The 23,814-nt window shown below is 45.4% G+C and overlaps 1 protein-coding gene across 3 annotated transcripts in view; it reads left to right on the plus strand.

Moving 5' to 3' along the window:
- Positions 1–22,805, plus strand: part of tmem163a (transmembrane protein 163a) — a 103,353-nt gene extending 80,548 nt beyond the window's left edge. For 2 of the 3 annotated variants that reach the window (XM_041868958.2, XM_041868959.2), the window contains exons 5-8: positions 343–439; positions 17,311–17,422; positions 19,486–19,627; positions 22,650–22,805. In XM_041868958.2, coding sequence (XP_041724892.1) covers positions 343–439; positions 17,311–17,422; positions 19,486–19,627; positions 22,650–22,710 — 412 coding nt within the window. In that variant the 3' untranslated portion in view covers positions 22,711–22,805. The remainder of the gene's footprint in view (positions 1–342; positions 440–17,310; positions 17,423–19,485; positions 19,628–22,649) is intronic. The other variant, XM_041868957.2, reaches the window with a different exon arrangement.
- Positions 22,806–23,814: the final 1,009 nt, after the last annotated feature.

A 23,814-nucleotide genomic window follows, 5' to 3' on the forward strand; every position in this document is an offset into this window, starting at 1 on the left:
AGGTTCTTGGTAGAACCCTTTGCATTACAAAGAACCCTTGTCTTCCAAAAAGGGTTCTTCTGATCAAAACAGTTATTTATAGAACCCTTTCCCCCCGCAAATAACCCTTTTTTCTAAGAGTGTAATGGTATGGTAATGATATGGTATGGTAATAGTATGCTAATAGATGGTATGGTAATAGTATGGTAATAATATGGTAATTATAATTGTATGTAATTGTATGGTATGGTATGGTAATGAGATAATATGGTATGGTATTGTAATAGTATGGTAATAGTTTAGTATGGTAATAGAATGGTATGCATTATGTGGTAATATGTTTTGGTTTCTGTATGTCCACAGAGCGTGTGTGGTCCTTGGGGTGGTCTTCATCTTGTCATCCCTGTGCATTCTGGGAAAAGCCATCCATGACCTGGCCACCAAGCTGCTTCCTGAAGTGGTGAGAGACACGCAAAACGCACGCAAGCACGCACGCACGCACACACACACACACACACACACACACACACACACACACACACACACACACACACACACACACACACACACAGACACAGAAAACCCCGTAGTGAGACATCAGTGTGATATATCAGTTATTTTAGAATCTTTCCTCAAAGTCTTCACCATGTTTTATATATATTTTTTTACATTTTTACATTTTTAGTCATTTAGCAGATGCTCTTATCCAGAGCGACTTACAGTTAGTGAGTGCATACATTTTCATACTGGCCCCCCGTATATACCTGAAGGTGTCTTTTTATAGCCCCCTTTTGTACTTGTGATGTCAAAGAGGTCTTCCTCTGTCTCTCTCTGTTTCACCTGCCCATGTGATGAAGTGCAAGGCCTGCTGAAGCAGAGAAAGGAGTGACTTGGTTAATCCTGGAAATGAAATTTGCCACATTCGCCGAATACAACAGGTGTAGACCTTACAGTGAAATGCTTACTTACAAGCCCTTAACCAACAATGCAGTTTTAAGAAAAATAAGTGTTAAATAAAGAAATAGATAAGTAAAAAATAAAAATAACAAATAATTAAAGAGCAGCAGTAAAATAAAATAACAGTAGGGAGGTTATATACAGGGGGTACCGGTACAGAGTCAATGTGCGGGGGCACCGGTTAATCCAGGTAATTGAGGTAATATGTAGATGTACACTACCGTTCAAAAGTTTTGGGTCACTTAGAAATGTCCTTGTTTTCCATGAAAACAGTTTGAATAGGAAATATAGCAAAATGAATAGGACAAGTAGTCATTGACAAGGTTAGAAATAATGATTTTTAATTTAAATAATAATTGTGTCCTTCAAACTTTGCTTTCGTCAAAGAATCCTCCATTTGCAGCAATTACAGCCTTGCAGACCGTTGGCATTCTAGTTGTCAATTTGTTGAGGTAATCTAAAGAGATTTCACCCCATGCTTCCTGAAGCACCTCCCACAAGTTGGATTGGCACTTCTTACGTACCATACGGTCAAGCTGCTCCCACAACAGCTCAATAGGGTTGAGATCCACTCCATTATAGACAGAATACCAGCTAACTGCTTCTTCCCTAAATAGTTATTGCATCATTTGGAGCTGTGCTTTGGGTCATTGTCCTGTTGTAGGAGGAAATTGGCTCCAATCAAGCGCCGTCCACAGGGTATGGCATGCCATTGCAAAATGGAGTGATAGCCTTCCTTCTTCAAGATCCCTTTTACCCTGTAGAAATCTCCCACTTTAACACCACTTTAACACCCCTAGCCATCACATTGCCTCCACCATGCTTGACAGATGGCATCAAGCACTCCTCCAGCATCTTTTCATTTGATCTGCGTCTCACAAATGTTCTTCTTTGTGATCCGAACACCTCAAACTTCGATTTGTCTGTCCATAACACTTTTTTCCAATCTTCCTCTGTCCAGTGTCTGTGTTCTTTTGCCCATCTTAATATTTTATTTTTATTGGCCAGTCTGAGATATGGCTTTTTCTTTGCAACAAGAAGGTCAGCATCCCGGAGTCGCCTCTTCACTGTTGACGTTGAGTCTGGTGTTTTGCAGGTACTATTTAATGAAGCTGCCAGTTGAGGACCTGTGAGGCGTCTGTTTCTCAAACTAGACACTCTAATGTATTTGTCCTCTTGCTCAGTTGTGCACCGGGGCCTCCCACTCCTCTTTCTATTCTGGTTAGAGCCAGTTTGCACTGTTCTGTGAAGGGAGTATTACACAGCGTTGTACAAAATCTTCAGTTTCTTGGCAATTTCTCGCATGGAATAGCCTTCATTTCTCAGAACAAGAATAGACTGATGTTTCATAAGAAAGTTATTTGTTTCTGGCCATTTTGAGCCTGATGCTCCAGATAGTCTCAAGAAGGCCAGTTTTATTGCTTCTTTAATCAGCACAAGAGTTTTCAGCTGTGCTAACATAATTGCAAAAGGGTTTTCTAATGATCAATTAGCCTTTTAAAATGATAAACTTGGATTAGCAAACACAACGTGCCATTGGAACACAGGACTGATGGTTGCTGATAATGGGCCTCTGTACGCCTATGTAGATATTCCATTTAAAATCTGCAGTTTCCAGCTACAATAGCCATTTACAACATTAACAATGTCTACACTGTATTTCTGATCAATTTTATGTTATTTTAATGGACAAAAAAATTGCTTTTCTTTCGAAAACAAGGACATTTCTAAGTGACCCCAAACGTTTGAACGGTAGTGTAGGTGCTGCTGTAGGCCCTCCTTGGTTGGGGACAGAAGCACCAGATCATCAGCAAACAGTAGACACTTTACTTCAGATTCTAGTAGGGTGAGGCCGGCTGCTGCAGACTGTTCTAGTACCATCGCCAATTCATATATATATATGTTGAAGAGGTTGGGGCTTAAGCTGCATCCCTGTATCACCCCACGGCCCTGTGGAAATAAATGTGTGTGTTTTTTTGCCAATGTTTGTGTACATGGATTTTATAATGTCGTATGTTTTTCCCCCAACACCACTTTCCATCAATTTGTATAGCAGGCCCTAATGCCAAATTGAGTCGAAAGCTTTTTTGAAATCAACAAAGCATGAGAAGACTTTGCCTTTGTTTTGTTTTGTTTGTCAATGAGGGTGTGCAGGGTGAATACATGGTCTGTCGTACGGTAATTTGGTAAAAAGCCAATTTGACATTTGCTCAGTACATTGTTTTCGCTGAGGAAATGTACGAGTCTGCTGTTAATGATAACGCAGAGGATTTTCCCAAGGTTGCTGTTGACGCATATCCCACGGTAGTTAAGGAATACCTGGGATAGGATAAAGTAATCCTTCTACCCCCAAAAATTGTAAAGTGGTTATCCCACTGGCTATAGGGTGAACGCACCAATTGGTGAGTCGCTCTGGATAAGAGCGTCTGCTAAATGACGTAAATGTGCCCTTGAGCAAGGCACTTAACCCTAATTGCTCCTGTAAGTCGCTCTGGATAAGAGCGTCTGCTAAATGACTAAAATGTAAATGTAATGTAGTTATTAGGGTCAAATTTGTCTCCACTTTTGTAGATTGGGGTTATCAGTCCTTGGTTCCAAATATTGGGTAATATGCCAGAGCTGAGGATGATGTTAAAGAGTTTAAGTATAGCCAATTGGAATTTGTGGTCTGTATATTTTATAATTTCATTTAGCATACCAGCAACCCCACAGGCCTTTTTGGAGGGTTTGTATTTTGTCCTGTAGTTCATTCAATGTAATTGGACAATCCAGTGGGTTCTGGTAGAATTTAATAGTTGATTCTAAGATTTGTATTTGATCATGTTGTGATGTCACGAGAGGCTGTGTCTTGGAGGGACGTTACATCCCCCTGAGATGGCTGCAAACCCAGACAGCTATGGCTCCATCTGCTGGTATGGTCGGGAACTCCACCCCTCTATGGCCAATCTTCCCACGCAGCTGAAACAAATCAGGAGCTGATGAGCTGAAGGTTTGGGAAGGGAAGAGACACAGTCTCCAACCTGGGCTCTCTGGAGGACAAGAGTGCTGCACGTCCACTTCCATGAGGAATATAAGGATTTGGAGATACTTACCTTTGGGAAATACTCACCTTTGGATATATGCACCTGTGGAAAGACGTGAGAGACATTTGGAAGGACTTTTTGCTGGGTTGGCCACTAGCTGCAACGTGGACTACAGTAAGGCTGGGGAAAAGTTATCTGAGCGAGTGAGAATTATGATTTTGGATGTGGAAGAGACATCCCTGAACTGTTAACCCTTAAAGAGCCACAAGAGAACAGAATTTTGTTATATTTTCAGTTAATTTCCCAAGACCTATAATAAAATCCTTGTTTTGTTTGAACCTTGTCTCCTTGCACTACTTGAGCAATCCCGCTGAAAGCTGTGTAGCCTCTCGTGACGTCACAGATGGTGGAGAATACGGGCACGCCTCAAGCGTTAATAGTGCATGTCAGAGGAGGATACCGAAGGTTTGATCACCCAGTTTTCCAAGTTGGCCGTAGGCTCCCCCGACTGAAATGGAGGACATATTGAAAGCCCTTGTTGCTGGCCAGCAAGCCCAGATGCAAGCAAACGTGGCTCTCTTGGAGGAGCAAAAGAAAGCCAACCTTCTGAAGGCAGAGGAATTGCAGTTGCAGAGACAGAGGGTGGTCCAAAATACCCGCCCAATAAAGGCAAGTGACTTTATATCTAAGATGGGAGCTACCGATGACATTGAGGCATACCTGCATGCATTTGAGGCCACGGCCACTAGGGAAGCCTGGCCCAAGCAACAGTGGGTTGGTCTGTTAGCCCCCTTTCTAACCGGGGAATCGCTGAATGCTGTCGGGGACCTGGGCCCTGACCAGGTTACTGACTATGATGCCCTGAAGTCTGAGATCCTCAGCAGATATGGACTCACAAAGTTTGGTATGGCCCAGCGCTTTCACAGTTGGACCTTCCAACCAGACCAACCTCCTCGGGCGCAGATGCATGAACTTGTCCGAATCGCAAGGAAATGGCTGGATCCGCAGAGGAATCACAGCAGCGGCGGTGGTGGGAGGCCGTTGTGGTGGATCGTTACCTCACGCGCCCTGCCTTATGAGGCAAAAACGGTTCATCAGTCAACAGGCCTTGACCACGGCTGATCTGACCGTGGAAGCTGTGGAAAAGTACCAGGCCACAGCGGAGATGCTGAATGCTTCCCGAAAAGACCCCAGGAGTGCGGCCCCACCACAAATGAAAAGAACCCGTCCAAAGGACCCCAAGGTCTCGAACCCAGCCACGTCAGGACTTATCCCGGCCCAGGGGGAGCCAGAAACCAGGCGGGTCCAAGAAGAGTACACCAGGAGGGGGAAACTTCGACAGTGTTACCGGTGTGGGGAGATGGGACATATCTCCTGGCAGTGTGGGAAACCAGCCGATGAACCTATGCCCACTGCGGAGTCCTCCAGCTCAGCACCCACACACCGTGTTGCCTCGCTCTTGGGAGTCGTAGATGGCGGCCCAGATCGACCCCCCCACCTGCCCGGTAACTGTGAATCACCATGATGTGGAGGCCTTACTGGATTCTGGTAGCCGGGCCACCCTGGTGCGTAAGGATTTGGTGGGCCCAACGTGTCTGACCCCGGGGAAAGTCCTCCCAGTTTCCTGTGTCCATGGGGACACCAGAGAATACCCCATTACTGAACTTACAATGACCAGCACCCGGGAACCATACACACGACCGGCGGGGGTGGTTGATTCCCTCCCCCGTCCCTGTCCTAATTGGACGAGAGCTGCCCAGCCTTTTACCCACTCTGGAGAGAGTCTCAGGAGAGGATAACCCGAGTACCTGGGAAACGGGAGAGGCAAGACTCATCCTGGGAAGGCTCGGTGCAATCCTCCGAGTTACTCACTCCCGCCCGGGCTCTGATAGGGATGGCAGGTGCCCAGACCGACACCGAGACTGGTCCGGATACGGAGAAGAGAACGCAGCCCAGGAAAGTGCTCCGTTCTCCAGTGAAGAAGACGTCCCAGGCACCCAAGAGCTTCCCCCTCTCACAGGCCAGTATGGTACGGCTCAATTACAAGATCCTACTCTTGCAAATGCCTTAAGAAATGTGCAGGTATTAGAAGGTGTAGTGTTAGGTGATAAGACAACCCCTACTTACCCCCATTTCGCAGTAAACCGGGGGTTAGTATATCAGATAGTCAAGAAAAATGAGGAAGTGCATGAACAGCTCTCGTGCACAGCCCTATCGGGCCACAGTACTCAACCTAGCCCACACACACCGCTAGGGGCCCACTCGGGGGTAGAGAAGACTAAGGAAAGAATCATGCAACGTTTCTTTTGGCCAGGAGTACACAAAGAGATAGAGAACTACTGCCGTAGTTGCCCTGAGATGTCAGCAGGTTGCGCCAAAGCCCACATATAGAAACCCGCTCATTCCCTTGCCCATTATCGAAACTCCTTTTGAGAGGATTGGATTAGACATAGTCGGGCCCTTACCGAAAAGTGCCAGGGGACATCAATACATTCTGGTCATTCTGGACTATGCGTCCCGGTACCCGGGAGGCCATTCCGCTGAGGAAGGCTACATCCAGACAAATCGCCAAGGAGCTGTTCCGTCTCTCAACTAGTCTGGGAATCCCAAAAGAGATATTGACGGACCAAGGGACTCCATTCATGTCCAGGGTGATGAAAGAACTCTGTGCTTTACTGAAAATCAAACAGCTGAGAACCTCGGTCTACCACCCCCAGACAGATGGCCTAGTCGAACGTTTTAACAAAACACCTAAAATCCATGCTGCGGAAAGCGGTAGGGGAAGATGGGCGCAACTGGGATCAGCTGTTACCATACATATTATTTGCGGTGAGAGAGGTACCTCAGTCTTCTACTGGTTTTTCACCCTTTGAGCTCTTGCTTTCCTACAGACCCAGAGGACTGCTCGACATCGCCAAGGAGGCCTGGGAGGAGCAGCCATGCCAACAGCGGACACTGATCGACCATGTAGGGGCTATGAGGGAGAGAATGAAGGCCATCTATCCCATGATGCGGGAACACATGGAGGCCAGTCAGCGGCAACAGCAAGCCTCCTACAACAGATCTGCTCAGCCCAGGGAGTTTAAGCCGGGGGACAGAGTGCTGGTCCTGGTGCCAACCGTTGAGTGCAAATTCCTGGCAACCTGGCAAGGACCATATGAGGTCATTGAACGCATGGGAGAAGTAAACTCAAGGAGAGACAACAGGAGGCTGAGTCCCTGGTCCTAGAGTTGGAGGAGTTGAAGAGAGAGCAGGCTGGCAAGCACCACGGCAATGCGGACGCCCTCTCCCGGCGTGATGCCTTCTTCGCTGCCTTTACCCCGACGAGGACGTCGGTCCCGAGGAGGGGGATGTGTGATGTCACGAGAGGCTGTGTCTTGGAGGGACGTTACATCCCCCTGAGATGGCTGCAAACCCAGACAGCTATGGCTCCATCTGCTGGTATGGTCGGGAACTCCACCCCCTCTATGGCCAATCTTCCCACGCAGCTGAAACAAATCAGGAGCTGATGAGCTGAAGGTTTGGGAAGGGAAGAGACACAGTCTCCAACCTGGGCTCTCTGGAGGACAAGAGTGCTGCACGTCCACTTCCATGAGGAATATAAGGATTTGGAGATACTTACCTTTGGGAAATACTCACCTTTGGATATATGCACCTGTGGAAAGACGTGAGAGACATTTGGAAGGACTTTTTGCTGGGTTGGCCACTAGCTGCAACGTGGACTACAGTAAGGCTGGGGAAAAGTTATCTGAGCGAGTGAGAATTATGATTTTGGATGTGGAAGAGACATCCCTGAACTGTTAACCCTTAAAGAGCCACAAGAGAACAGAATTTTGTTATATTTTCGTTAATTTCCCAAGACCTATAATAAAATCCTTGTTTTGTTTGAACCTTGTCTCCTTGCACTACTTGAGCAATCCCGCTGAAAGCTGTGTAGCCTCTCGTGACGTCACAATGTATATGTTCTTTCTGTTTGTTCTTTGTTATAGAGGCAAAAAGATTGGAGGAGTGGTTTATCCATACATCTCTGTTTTGGATAGATAACTCTTCGTGTTGTTGATTGTTTAGAGTTTGATGTACTTAACCCTGGGCAACATGGGCCTGGGAGGCTCACAGTGCTACACAAATTGTACATTTTTCTACTTAATACTCACTGTATTCCCCCCAATTTTAATTGGACATTTTTCAATAAATGCACTGTAATTTAAAGCTAAAATCCTTAGTTGCTACATGGACTACTTTGGTATGGAATACCATGATATACCCATTGATTCGTGAAGAATATATCTTATAAATGCCTCATGAGCTTAATTTCAACTGTCGTACCCCATCAGAACCCAAAATATAAGCTTGTTTTACTTCAACGTAAATGTAAACAAACACTATATAGCCTCAAAACTTGGTTAAAATGATCATTTTGATATTGTGGATGGTCATTCCTTGCATCCATAGCTCTGTCTATGAATTTGAGAGTGGTTACTGTACATTTCTCCATGCTCATCCAACAGCTTTTTACCAGAAGAGAGGCGTTTAGAATTGCAGGAAATTAGCTTGAAAACTGCAACATTTACTCTCCGATGACAAAAGGTGGGCCTTTAAAATGTTCCTTCCCAGGGACCGAGACTTGGTTCGTCCAGCCATGCACTGCCAAAGTCATAGGAAAACTCCTTGTATGCTATTTCTATCTCACTCGAGTTGTGAGGGGCTCCCTGATGATTTTGCTATCACAAAAGGGGTCCCTGACCCAAAAGGTTTGAGAACCCCTGCTGTATAATTAAGCAATAAGGCCAGAGGAGGTGTGGTATATTGCCAGAGGAGGTGTGGTATATTGCCAGAGGAGGTGTGGTATATTGCCAGAGGAGGTGTGGTATATTGCCAGAGGAGGTGTGGTATATTGCCAGAGGAGGTGTGGTATATTGCCAGAGGAGGTGTGGTATATTGCCAGAGGAGGTGTGGTATATTGCCTTTTTTTTTGTCATACCTGCATTCAGGGCTCAAACCACCTAGTTTATAATCCAGTTTAGATAGTGATTGAACAGATCTGGCTCCAACAGACCTGTCTTCACATACTCATACACTACCGGTCAAAAGTTTTAGAACACCTACTCATTCAAGGGTTTTTCTTTATTTTTACTATTTTCTACATTGTAGAATAGTAGTGAAGACATCAAAACTATGAAATAACACATATGGAATCATGTAGTAACCAAAAATATGTTATATTTGAGATTCTTCAAATAGCCACCCTTTGCCTTGATGACAGCTTTGCACACTCTTGGCATTCTCTCAACCAGCTTCACCTGGAATGCTTTTCCAACAGTTTTGAAGGAGTTCCCACATATGCTGAGCTCTTGTTGGCTGCTTTTCCTTCACTCTGCGGTCCAACTCATCCCAAACCATCTCAATGTGGTTGAGGTCGAGGGATTGTGGAGGCCAGGTCATCTGATGCAGCACCCCATCACTCTCCTTCTTGGTAAAATAGCCCTTACACAGCTTGGAGGTGTGTTGGGTCATTGTCCTGTTGAAAAACAAATAATAGTCCTACTAATCCCAAACCAGATAGGATGGCATATCGCTGCAGAATGCTGTGGTAGCCATGCTGGTTAAGTGTTACTACATGATTCGCTATAGTAAGAAAGAGAGCAATGTTCATCCGGCTCCTTTGTAACTCCAATGGCAGACATATACAGCAAAAAGCGCTGCCGAAATGTTTTCCAATTCGCATCCACATTCCCAACCAGGCTCAAAGCCTCCGGTGGCATGATAACATCCGTTACACCTCCATAAACTCCAACATTCACAGAATAAACACGATTTCCTGGTACCATGTATGACTCTGTGGGTTACAGCGAGCAGAGACGATCATCACCACCAATCATAGTTAACGAGTTCTTAATGTTATTCTGCCACTGCCACACATATACCACAGCTGTTGTAAAATAGTGTTGTAAACAATCACTCAGAACCACATCAATACAGGTCCAATGTCCTTCTAAACAGTCTCAGTTGGCCCATCTATAGTAAACCTGCCTGGGCCTGTGGCCAAATCAAACCCCAGGGGTCCATTGTGCTACGCACACACACACACACACACACACACACACACACACACACACACACACACACACACACACACACACACACACACACACACACACACACACACACACACACACACACACACACACACACACACACACACACACACACACACACACACACACACACACACACACACACACACACACACACACACATACACACACACATGCATGTGCACACACACACACACACACACACAACTGCCCCTGGGGTCGAGCTGCAGTGAGAGGCGATCCATCAGCCTGAAAGGATTAACTGGTCCAGGTGCTAGTAAGATTCAGTGTATGGTGGATAGGTGGTGGTAGCTGTGTGTGTGTGTGGATTGCCTGGATGTGATTCCTCTCACGTCCACCCTCCCTCTCCCTCAGTGGCCAGTGAGTCTGGAGCCTGATTACAAATGGAGGAGTTAGATTGGTTTCCCAACTGCTGTGTGGAAGCGGACCTTTCATTTGAGCCAGGGGTATATGACAGAAAGAAAGGAAAAACACCTTCTGTCTTTTATCTCTCTCTCTCTCTCTCTCTCTCTCTCTCTCTCTCTCTCTCTCTCTCTCTCTCTCTCTCTCGCTCTCTCTCTCTCTCTCTCTCTCTCTCTCTCTCTCTCTCTCTCTCTCTCTCTCTCTCTCTCTCTCTCTCTCTCTCTCTCTCTCTCTCTCTCTCTCTCTCTCTCTCTCTCTCTCTCTCTCTCTCTCTCTCTCTCTCTCTCTCTCTCCCTCCCTCTCACAACCGTCTGACAGACAGAAGGTGTTTGAGTCTGAACATGCAGAGGGAAGGGAAAATATCTCCATATTAGATAGAGGAACAACCAGTAGTGTTGTTCAGTATTGATTCCAGACCTCAGTTTGACTTGGTAAAGGCTTCTGATGTGGGGAATAAGAGGGAACACTCAAAATGTACTGGGGTGCTTTGGGGAGGGTTGTGTGATTTTGTTATTAAATGTGTTTGTGTGGGCTAATAGCAGTAAGGCCAGATAAAATGTTTCATCAAATAACGCGTGCTTGCGTGCGGTCTTAAAATTTCTAATGAATTAGCAAAATGATCCTTGGTATGACCTTCTTAAAACAATTCCATATAGCTTAGCAGACCTCCCCTCCCCCGGCTTAGACAGGGCTTAGACTGTTTAGTGCAAAAAATAAGGGGTTACAGTGGCTTGCAAAAGTATTCACCCCCCTTGGCATTTTTCCTATTTTGTTGCCTTACAACCTGGAATTAAAATAGATTTTTGGGGGTTTGTATCATTTGATTTGCACAACATACCTACCACTTTGAAGATGCAAAACATTTGTTATTGTGAAACAAACAAGAAATAACACAAAAAAACAGAAAACTTGAGCGTGCATAACTATTCACCACCCCAAAGTCAATACTTTGTAGAGCCATCTTTTGCAGCAATTACAGCTGCAAGTCTCTTGGCACATCTAGCCACTGGGATTTTTGGCCATTCTTCAAGGCAAAACTGCTCCAGCTCCTTCAAGTTGGATGGCTTCCGCTGGTGTACAGCAATCTTTAAGTCATACCACAGATTCTCAATTGGATTGAGGTCTGGGCTTTGACTAGGCCATTCCAAGACATTTAAATGTTCCCCCTTAAACCACTTGAGTGTTGCTTTAGCAGTATGCTTAGGCTCATTGTCCTGCTGGAAGGTGAACCTCCGTCCCAGTCTCAAATCTCTGGAAGACTGAAACAGGTTTCCCTCAAGAATTTCCCTGTATTTAGCGCCATCCATCATTCCTTCAATTCTGACCAGTTTCCCAGTTCCTGCCGATGAAAAGCATCCCCACAGCATGATGCTGCCACCACCGTGCTTCACTGTGTGGATGGTGTTCTCAGGGTGATGAGAAGTGTTGGGTTTGCGCCAGACATAGTGTTTTCCTTGATGGCCAGAAAGCTCAATTTTAGTCTCACCTGACCAGAGTACCTTCTTCCATATGTTTGGGGAGTCTCCCACATGGCTTTTGGCAAACACCAAACGTGTTTGCTTATTTTTTATTTTATGCAATGGCTTTTTTCTGGCCACTCTTCTCTATAGCCCAGCTCTGTGGAGTTTATGGCTTAAAGTGGTCCTATGGACAGATTCTCCAATCTCCGCTGTGGAGCTTTGCAGCTCCTTCAGGGTTATATTTGGTCTCTTTGTTGCCTCTCTGATTAATGCCCTCCTTGCCTGGTCCGTGAGTTTTGGTGGGCGGCCCTCTCTTGGCAGGTTTGTTGTGGTGCCATATTCTTTCCATTTTTTAATAATGTATTGAATGGTGCTCCGTGGGATGTTCAAAGTTTAGGATATTTTTTTATAACCCAACCCTGATCTGTACTTCTCCACAACTTTGTCCCTGACCTGTTTGGAGAGCTCCTTGGTATTCATGGTGCCGCTTGCTTGGTGGTGCCCCTTGCTTAGTGGTGTTGCAGACACTGCGGCCTTTCAGAACAGGTGTATATATACTGAGATCATGTGACAGATCATGTGACACTTAGATCTCCTCCACCGTACGAGCCTGAGGTGGGACAAAACCGGACAGGAAGATCACGTCTGTGACTCAACCCACGTCTGTGACTCAACCCACGTCTGTGACTCAACCCACGTCTGTGACTCAACCCACGTCTGTGACTCAACCTACGTCTGTGACTCAACCCACGTCTGTGACTCAACCCAAATTAGATTTTTATTTTGGGAATAGCAAGATGATCCTTGGTATGACCCCCCCCAAAAAAAAAAAATGTGCCTACCTGGTAGAATGATATCATGATGATTTGTATCAATCGGGTGCACATTTGTCTTGCATACCCTGCCATCATATGTGCAGTATAGAAACACTGCTAGCCTAACACAAATGTACTGTGACTAAAATTCATCTGGGACATTCAATGATGCTCTCCAACACCTGACACAAATATGGTTGATTTGCGGGGGTACCCTGACTGGGACTCAAACCCTGGTCCCTGTGACTGTCATTCCAAAACCATTATACTGTCACTATCCTCGCTATATGAACCATGCTACAATTCCTACCAAGTGAGTTAACCCTATTGGCACGATGCATAAGGTGTTTGCCTTTCCGTATGGTTTGTATTGTAACCAAGGACTTCACGTTTCGTATCGTTTGTTGTTTTGTTCGTTGTGGTATATATTTAATAAAATATGTTCACTTATCACGCTGCGCATTGGTCCACTTCCTCCGACGATCGTGACAGAAGATCCCACCATAACTGGACCAAGCAGCGTGTCCAGGAGCCAACGCCAGAGAGGGCTCTAAATGATATCAACCTCGACTGGGTCAAGCCGCGGGAGGAGGAGAGAGGCTGGACTTGGGAGCAGAGGAGCGAGAGTCTGGCGAGAGCCATGGAGGCCTGGCCCACGGGGAGGAGAGACGCCCAGAATTTTTTTAGGGGGGGGGCTCACGCCGTGGACGACGGGGCAGCAGGAGGCCGGGATAGAGTGGTTCAGCGGGTTGGCAAAGGAGGCCGCCAGGTTACGGGAGTCACTGGTCACCAGGGGGAGGGAGAATGTAGAGGCACGGCGAGAGGTACTGGGGTGTTTTGCCAGTCCAGTCCGGCCCGTTCCTGATCCCCGCGGAGGGCCAGTGGTGTGTGTCCCCAGTACGGTCCGGCTTGTTCCTGTCCCTCGCACCGAGCCTGTGGTGCGCGTCACCAGCCCGGTCCGGCATGTTCCTGCCTCGCACCAAGCCTGGGTCGCACGTCAGCCCGGTCCGGCCCGTTCCTGCTCCCGCGCACCAAGCCTGTGGTGCGCATCGTCAGCCCGGTCCGGCCTGTTCCTGCTCCCCGCACCAAGCCAGTGGTGCACTCGTCCAGCCCGGTTCGGCCGTCCCCTGCTCCCGCACCAAGCCAATGGTGCGCGTCGTCAGCCCAGTCCGGCCCGTCCCTGCTCCCCGCACCAAGCCTGTGGTGCGCGTCGTCAGTCCGGGCACAGCCCGTGCCTGTTCCACCGGTGCCTGGTCGGCACCGGTCAGCTGCTCCACTCGGAGCTAGAGCAATCCGCTCCACCAGTGTTCAGTCCAGCTCCGGCCAGCAGGGCCAGACCGGACCAGGGGCGCTTTGGGGGTTTGTTGGAGGGTGGGTGTCAAGCCCGGAGCCGGAACCGCCTCCGAGGAGGAATGCCCACCCGGCCCTCCCTGTTCGGTTTATGTTTGGCGCGGTCGCAGTCCGCGCCTTTGAGGTCTGTCACGCCTGGCTCTGGGACTCTGTTATGTTGAGCCAGGGTGTGTTGTTTCTATGTGTTTTGTGTGCTAGGGTTATTATCTAGTTCATTTGTTTCTATGTTGGCCGGTGTGGTTCTCAATCAGAGGCAACGTGTATCAGCTGTTGCTTGTTGTCTCTGATTGGGAACCATACTTAGGCAGCCTGTTTTCCACAGTGTGTTGTGGGATCTTGTTCCGTATGGTTTGTATTGTAACCAAGGACTTCACGTTTCGTATCGTTTGTTGTTTTGTTCGTTGTGGTATATATTTAATAAAATATGTTCACTTATCACGCTGCGCATTGGTCCACTTCCTCCGACGATCGTGACACACATACTGTAGGTCTATGCTCCCAGCAGCCCCAGTTATTCAGGAAAGCTTAGCACGCGTTCTGCCTCCTTTCCGATCCGAGCTACTATTCCTCAGCCTCGAACCTAACGCTTCAATATTGCCTAAATATTTATAATTTAACTTTTTTAATGTATTATGTCGTAGGGACTGGATGTTGGAGCAGCCTTAATGGCAGTAATTAGCAGGAGGAAGCAGGATCAGGTGCAAAATAGTGTCCAGTTTATTAACAGTGAAAGGTGGTTCCAGGTGAATGACAAAATCCAATGAATATTTACATAATTTACGAAAGGTATTTACAAAATGAACAGACTCTTAAATTACAGGTTGGAACAGAAATCAAAACCTTAAGCCTCAATCAGGCCTACCCTGTCAAACCAACTATAGCAGGTTGGGGTTAACCAGGCTATAGACAGCCTCCCCACACAGTTCACATACCAGAGCTAGAAACATAACCCCCGCTCACAGTAGAAACAGGTACCTTTATACCTATGCCCCTTCCCTATGGACCATACCATTAACCATGGAGCTCTTTACCCAAATATGGCATATTAAATCATGAACAGACATCTTCATTACACCCACATTAACATATGCCGTCTAAATAAGCATCTTAAACTTTCCTGGCTTATCCTCAAAGAGGGAATACTTTCCAATAATGAATACACATTTGATAACAATAGTTCTGCAGGCCAACAGGCGGCAAAACGTCTTACTTATGGAGTCGCGCACACTCCCATTACGGACAGACATGACAGACAAGACACGGAGCTCCAAGACACAGAACATGTTACAATATGGAAATAAACTAAACAAACATCTCGGCAGTGTAGCAAGTGTTCATGTGCACCTGAACATCCACTTGGAGGATCCACTTTTGAGTAATGTTTACTTAAATTTAACGCCCCCACTAAGCCACGCCTCCAATAATTTCCCAGTGTGCCTTGCCTTTTCGATTGAATTGTAGATTTACCACCAATTACTGTATTTGTTAGTGACAGAGACATAGTAGTTGAATTCGTTCATTTTCAGTCCTGTGGCCTTCACCAAGTGAGTTCCTAGGTGAATAGTATCACTATAATTGAACCATTACATATATTATAAGGCCTTATACAGTGGCCTGAAATTCATAGTTTACAGGCCACATCAGGCCTGCAAGTAGGGTTGCAAAATTCCACAAACTTTCCCAAAAACATTTCCAGTAATTTTCCAACCAGGATTTATTGAAAAACCTAGGAAATGTACCTGAATTTTGCAACCCTAACTGTAAATCACATTATGCCGGCTTGCATAGTGATGTGTAATTCCTATTGGAATCTAGCCAGCTTTAGGCTATCCAACAGTTGAAATTTGTATTCACCCGCAACCTGCATTCATAATGACTGCCAGGGTTAAGAACAGTGGGAGGAAACGACCTAAGCCATTTAAACCATTTCAGTAATGGGTGCAAAAATTTTATGATTGGATTAGTTTATAAAACAATTCTTTATCTTTGTGTAGAAAAGCATTTAATCAATCAATCATTTACATTTACATTTTACATTTTAGTCATTTAGCAGACGCTCTTATCCAGAGCGACTTACATGAGCAATTAGGGTTAAGTGCCTTGCTCAAGGGCACATCGACAGATTTTTCACCTAGTCGGCTCGGGGATTAGAACCAGCGAAGTACATGCAAAAACACAGATATTAAACTCAATTCCAAAAAATCAACCTGCAGAAGAGCATGCTGGGAAAAAAGTTAATTTGTTATCATATCTTTTTAAAAATGTAGTTGGTGTGACTTCTCATTTAGTTTTGAGTCAGAACCACATAAACATTTAAATGACTTTTCATTGAGTTTGAGTACAACTTACTAGAGGTATTTGAGTTAACAATGCCTTGGGGTTTCCAGTGGATATACAGCATATTGTATCAGCACAACACGTGTCTATACTAAGCTGTTTGTCACCTTTTGTTTCACTAAGGGCTCTATTCAATCCGTATCGCGGAACTTCAGTGTTACAGCGATATTGGAATTTAAATGTATTTTCCCTTGTTAGGGAAAATATCTCCATATTAGATAGAGGAAATTACTTTCACATTTCTATTCTATCGTTTAGCGACACAGATTGAATAGAACCCTAATACTGGATAGGAGGCATCATGTGTTTGTGAAGCAGTGTAGCACCAGACTAAACATAATGACCTTGTGGAGAGGAGAGGCAACTGCTCATGCTGCAAGCCTGGCTGAGGACATATTCATATTAATGACACTGCTGAGGACATAACAAGAGCACTCTGTAACGCCTTGACTCATCTCATCTCATCTCACACTGACTGTCCTTTCTATTCTCTCTCTCTCTCTCTCTCTCTCTCTCTCTCTCTCTCTCTCTCTCTCTCTCTCTCTCTCTCTCTCTCTCTCTCTCTCTCTCTCTCCCCCACTCCCCCCCTCTCTCTCTCTCTATCTCTCACTCTCTCTCCTCTCATCTTTCTCTCACTCTCTCTCTCTCTCTCTCTCTCTCTCTCTCTCTCTCTCTCTCTCTCTCTCTCTCTCTCTCTCCCTCCTCTTGCTCTCTCTCTCTCCCCTCCTCTCTCTCTCTCTCTCTCCCCCCTCATTTCTCTCTCTCTCTCTCTCTCTCTCTCTCTCTCTCTCTCTCTCTCTCTCTCTCTCTCTCTCTCTCTCTCTCTCTCTCTCTCTCTCTCTCTCTCTCTCTCTCTCTCTCTCTCTCTCAGGATGACTTCCTCTTCAGTGTGTCTATTGTCAGTGGGATTATGTGTATCATCCTGGCTGTGTTGAAGTTCCTGCTGGGGAGAGTGCTGACCAGTAGAGCCCTCATCACTGACGGTAGGCTGGGAAAGACTCATACATCCACACACACACACACACACACACACACACACACACACACACACACACACACACACACACACACACACACACTCACACACACACACACACACACACACACACACACACACACACACACACACACTGTGCACACACACACACACACTCTCACAAATACTGGACCAAAGGCTTGCACAGCATGCCTACTTGAACTGAAGCCAATTAAAGCAGCGATATAAGGCCTTGTGCCAGGGAGGTGAGAAAAATGGGAGAAAGTCAGAAAAACAAATGATGGTAATAAATAAGAGCTGGCGGGTGACTGGTGTACGTGGTTCAGCTGTAGACGCTCCTCTCCCACAGGATCAAAGTAGAGCCTCACCCCCTCCCACCATCACTCTCTCTCGCTCTCTACACCCGTTCCTCCCTCTCTTTGTCACTCTTCCCCCCCAGGTTTTCACAACACACAAAGCAACAATCCAAAGTCTGATGTTGCTGTTCTGTTCTCAGACCCTTCACGCTAGATAGAAGCGCATGACTGACTGGTTAGGGGAGGGTCTCTGTCTGTCAGTCTGTTTCTGGTGTGCGGGGGAGATGAGTTGCACTGGCATACAAATAATCAAAGAGGTTTGGTTCTGACTGGCTCTGGATGCCAGATATTCAGAATACAGTAGCAGCAAATATTATCATTTTTAAAGAGTGAAAGAAGAAGGAACGCCATGGTAGTCAGGAACAGTCATGTCAGTCAGGAAGAGTCATGGTAATCAGGAACAGTCATGACAGTCAGGAACAGTCATGATGGTCAGGAACAGTCATGATGGTCAGGAACAGTCATGGTAGTCAGGAACAGTCATGACAGTCAGGAACAGTCATGATGGTCAGGAACAGTCATAACGGTCAGGAACAGTCATGGTGGTCAGGAACAGTCATGGTGGTCAGGAACAGTCATGACAGTCAGGGACAGTCATCGTAGTCAGGAACAGTCATGTTAGTCAGGAACAGTCATGGTGGTCAGGAACAGTCATGACAGTCAGGAACAGTCATGGTGGTCAGGAACAGTCATGGTAGTCAGGAACAGTCATGGTGGTCAGGAACAGTCATGACAGTCAGGAACAGTCATGGTGGTCAGGAACAGTCATGACAGTCAGGGACAGTCATCGTAGTCAGGAACAGTCATTTTAGTCAGGAACAGTCATGGTGGTCAGGAACAGTCATGGTGGTCAGGAACAGTCATGGTAGTCAGGAACAGTCATGGTGGTCAGGAACAGTCATGACAGTCAGGAACAGTCATGGTGGTCAGGAACAGTCATGGTAGTCAGGAACAGTCATGACAGTCAGGAACAGTCATGGTAGTCAGGCAGAGTCATGGTAGTCAGGAACAGTCATGGTAGTCAGGAACAGTCATGGTAGTCAGGAACAGTCATGGTAGTCAGGAAGAGTCATGGTAGTCAGGAACAGTCATGACAGTCAGGAACAGTCATGGTGGTCAGGAACAGTCATGGTAGTCAGGAACAGTCATGGTAGTCAGGAACAGTCATGGTAGTCAGGAAGAGTCATGGTAGTCAGGAACAGTCATGGTAGTCAGGAACAGTCATGGTAGTCAGGAACAGGCTGTACACTCATACTCTTGGTGAATGAGAACAAACCTGATTTGTTACTGTTTTATGATTAACAGACATGAAAAATTAAATGTACTTTGTGTAATCAACATGTTCCGTCTTCCCTTATGTGGTTATTAATGTGGTTATTCTCTGTGGCTGTAGCGTTTAACTCCATGGTGTGTTATTAATGTGGGTCTTCTCTGTGGCTGTAGCGTTTAACTCCATGGTGAGTTATTAATGTGGGTCTTCTCTGTGGCTGTAGCGTTTAACTCCATGGTGTGTTATTAATGTGGTTATTCTCTGTGGCTGTAGCGTTTAACTCCATGGTGAGTTATTAATGTGGTTATTCTCTGTGGCTGTAGCGTTTAACTCCATGGTGAGTTATTAATGTGGGTCTTCTCTGTGGCTGTAGCGTTTAACTCCATGGTGTGTTATTAATGTGGGTCTTCTCTGTGGCTGTAGCGTTTAACTCCATGGTGGGGGGCATCATGGGTTTCTCCATCCTCATCAGTGCTGAGGTCTTCAGACACCACCCTGACGTCTGGTACCTGGACGGATCCATCGGCGTCATCATCGGACTTGTCATCCTCGCATATGGGGTCAAGTAAGAGAAGTGTAGCCTGCAGGCACGCACACACAGACATGCTCATAGACGATCACATGGCAGACGGTCACATGACAGACATGCTCACATATGTAAACAGACAATCACATCAGACGATCACATGACAGACATGCTCACATATGTAAACAGACAATCACATCAGACGATCACATGACAGACATGCTCACATATGTAAACAGACAATCACATCAGACGATCACATGACAGACATGCTCACATATGTAAACAGACAATCACATCAGACGATCACATGACAGACATGCACACACACTCACATGCACAGACATCAATTGTTCATTTTGGAATTGACTCCCATTCAACAACTTTTTTTTTTTTGGGTGACAGAATTTAATTCTGTGCAATTCAAATAGTCAAATAATGAGTTTCATTGAATCTGACAGGTCACACCTCCAGTTACCAAAGAATATATCACTTTTTTTCTGGAAACAATGTTCATATACTCTTTTAACCTTAGTGCCTATAATAGCAAATTATATTTCCTTTTGTTTGGCTTCTTTTTGAAGGCCTCAGGGTCAACTTCAGGATTAAACTAATACATTCTGGGAAATGTAGTATTTTCCCCATATTTAACAAAAATAAAGAAATATAATCACTTAGAATATATATACAGTGAGGGAAAAAAGTATTTGATCCCCTGCTGATTTTGTATTTTTGCCCACTGACAAAGACATGATCAGTCTATCATTTTAATGGTAGGTTTATTTGAACAGTGAGAGACAGAATAACAACAAAAAAATCCGGAAAAATGCATGTCAGAAATGTTATAAATTGATTTGCATTTTAATGAGGGAAATAAGTATTTGATCCCTCTGCAAAACATGACTTAGTACTTGGTGGCAAAACCCTTGTTGGCAATCACAGAGGTCAGACGTTTCTTGTAGTTGGCCACCAGGTTTGCACACATCTCAGGAGGGATTTTGTCCAACTCTTCTTTGCAGATCTTCTCCAAGTCATTAAGGTTTCGAGGCTGACATTTGGCAACTCAAACCTTCAGCTCCCTCCACAGATTTTCTATGGGATTAAGGTCTGGAGACTGGCTAGGCCACTCCAGGACCTTAATGTGCTTCTTCTTGAGCCACTCCTTTGTTGCCTTGGCCGTGTGTTTTGGGTCATTGTCATGTTGGAATACCCATCCACGACCCATTTTCAATGCCCTGGCTGAGGGAAGGAGGTTCTCACCCAAGATTTGACGGTACATGGCCCCGTCCATCGTCCCTTTGATGCGTTGAAGTTGTGCTGTCCCCTTAGCAGAAAAACACCCCCAAAGCATAATGTTTCCACCTCTATGTTTGACGGTGGGGATGGTGTTCTTGGGGTCATAGGCAGCATTCCTCCTCCTCCAAACATGGCGAGTTGAGTTGATGCCAAAGAGCTCGATTTTGGTCTCATCTGACCACAACACTTTCACCCAGTTCTCCTCTGAATCATTCAGATGTTCATTGGCTTCAGACATTGGCCTGTATATGTGCTTTCTTGAGCAGGGGAACCTTGGGGGCGCTGCAGGATTGCAGTCCTTCATGACATAGTGTGTTACCAATTGTTTTCTTGGTGACTATGGTCCCAGCTGCCTTGAGATCATTGACAAGATCCTCCCGTGTAGTTCTGGGCTGATTCCTCACCGTTCTCATGATCATTGCAACTCCACGAGGTGAGATCTTGCATGGAGCCCCAGGCCGAGGGAGATTAACAGTTATTTTGTGTTTCTTCCATTTGTGAATAATCGCACCAACTGTTGTCACCTTCTCACCAAGCTGCTTGGCAATGGTCTTGTAGCACATTCCAGCCTTGTGTAGGTCTACAATCTTGTTCCTGACATCCTTGGAGAGCTCTTTGGTCTTGGCCATGGTGGAGAGTTTGGAATCTGATTGATTGATTGCTTCTGTGGACAGGTGTCTTTTATACAGGTAACAAACTGAGATTAGGAGCACTCCCTTTAAGAGTGTGCTCCTAATCTCAGCTCGTTACCTGTATAAAAGACACCTGGGAGCCAGAAATCTTTCTGATTGAGAGGGGGTCAAATACTTATTTCCCTCATTAAAATGCAAATCAATTTAAAACATTTTTGACATGTGTTTTTCTGTATTTTTTTGTTGTTATTCTGTCTCTCACTGTTCAAATAAACCTACCATTAAAATTATAGACTGATCATTTCTTTGTCAGTGGGCAAACGTACAAAATCAGCAGTGGATCAAATACTTTTTTCCCTCACTGTTTGATGTTTTATTTACAAGATGTATATTTGTATAGACTATACCTACTATAGAATAGAAGAGGCATTTGAATTTCACTGAATTCAATTATATTTCCTTTCATTCAAATTCGAATTGCAATTCTGTTTCCTGTTTACTACTTCAATTCAAATTCAATTCAAATTCAATTTGGAATTGAGCCCAACCATGACAGACACACATGCTACACACCCATCAGCCATAAATAGGACCACATTCTGTATATTGACACACATTTCCCCATGGGGATAATAAAGTCATTATCTTATCTTACAGTTAAAGAGGACCACAATGGAAACAAGTCCCAGACTTTATTTAAGCAATAAGGCACGAGGAGGTGAGGTATATGGCCAATATACCACGGCTAAGGACTGTTCTTATGCACGATGCAACACGGAGTGCCTGGATACAGCCCTTAGCCGTGGTATGTTGGCCATATACCACAAACCCCTGAGGTGCCTTATTGCTATTATAAACTGGTTACCAACGTAATTAGAGCAGTAAAAATAATTGTTTTGTCATACCATGTCAGCCAATCAGCAATAAGGGTTCAAACCACCCAGTTTATAATGTGTGTTATCCTCCATGACTTTACTCATGTGGATGTATGTCTTTTTGAAATGTTATGTGTGCTTGTTTTAAAAATGGTTGAATTAACGATTGTAGTTTTTTTATACTTAATCATTTAATGTGTTATGGCACATCTTATCTACTCTTCTATCACACGACATGCCTCTCTTCTCCCCCTCCAGACTGCTGCTGGACATGGTACCCAGGGTGAGACAGACCAGGAACTACGAACGCTTTGAGTGAGCCAATCACCAGATTGGTGGGATGCTCTGAGGTTACACCTGCTGCACCCCTAACCCTCCCCTCTCTCTCTCTCTCTCTCTCTCTCTCTCTCTTCTCTCTCTCTCTCTCTCTCTCTCTCTCTCTCTCTCTCTCTCTCTCTCTCTCTCTCTCTCTCTCTCTCTCTCTCTCTCTCTCTCTCTCTCTCTCTCTCTCTCTCTTTCTCTGTGTCTCTCTCTCTATCTCTCTCTCTGTCTCTCTCTCACACACACACACACACACACACATAGATGCACACACACACACATACACAGGCCCTAGCCTGGAGAGACTCGGAGGGTAAAACAATGAAAGACATGAAGATGTTGTCATTCTGAATGCCAACCCCTCAATCAAGCATTTCCCATCCAGTCACCCCCTCCAACTGTTTCTCCTTACCTCCTGACACATTCTGTACATCATTACTACTATCCAGACCCATGGTGAAAAGAAGAAGGGGAGGAAAGGGGTGAAGAAATGAAAAGGAAGAGTTGGCATTAACGGCTGATACCAGAGAGAGCGGCGTTCGTCTGGCATGTCTATTTGAACCCCCTGCCATTGTTGCTAATGGGTCTGGGTGACCCACTGCAGGTTCAGAGTGTGGGTTGGAGTGGAATCCTGCCACTACTTTCTGCCCTGTCTGTCTCTATTGCTCTCTGAGATTAGCTTTGTAACTATAGTACGCTGAACAAAAATATGAACGCAACACACAAAACTGTCAAAGATTATACTGAGTTACAGTTCATATAAGAAAATCAGTCAATTGAAATAAATAAATTAGGCCCTAATCTATGGATTTCACATGACTGGGAATACAGATATGCATCTGTTGGTCACAGATACCTTAACAACAATGGACCTCATAATGGGCCCCAGGATCTCGTCACTGTATTTTTGTGCATTCAAATTGCCATCGATAAAATGCAATTGTGTTAGTTGTCAGTATCTTATGCCTGCTCATACCATAATCCCACCGCCACCATGGGGCACTCTGTTCACACCGTTGACATCAGCAAACCCGCTCGCCCACCCAACGCCATACACATGTTCTGCTGTTGTAAGGCCAGTTGGAGGTACTGCCAAATTATC

Source organism: Coregonus clupeaformis, chromosome 40 (assembly GCF_020615455.1).
Source record: "Coregonus clupeaformis isolate EN_2021a chromosome 40, ASM2061545v1, whole genome shotgun sequence".
Taxonomy (NCBI): domain Eukaryota; kingdom Metazoa; phylum Chordata; class Actinopteri; order Salmoniformes; family Salmonidae; genus Coregonus; species Coregonus clupeaformis.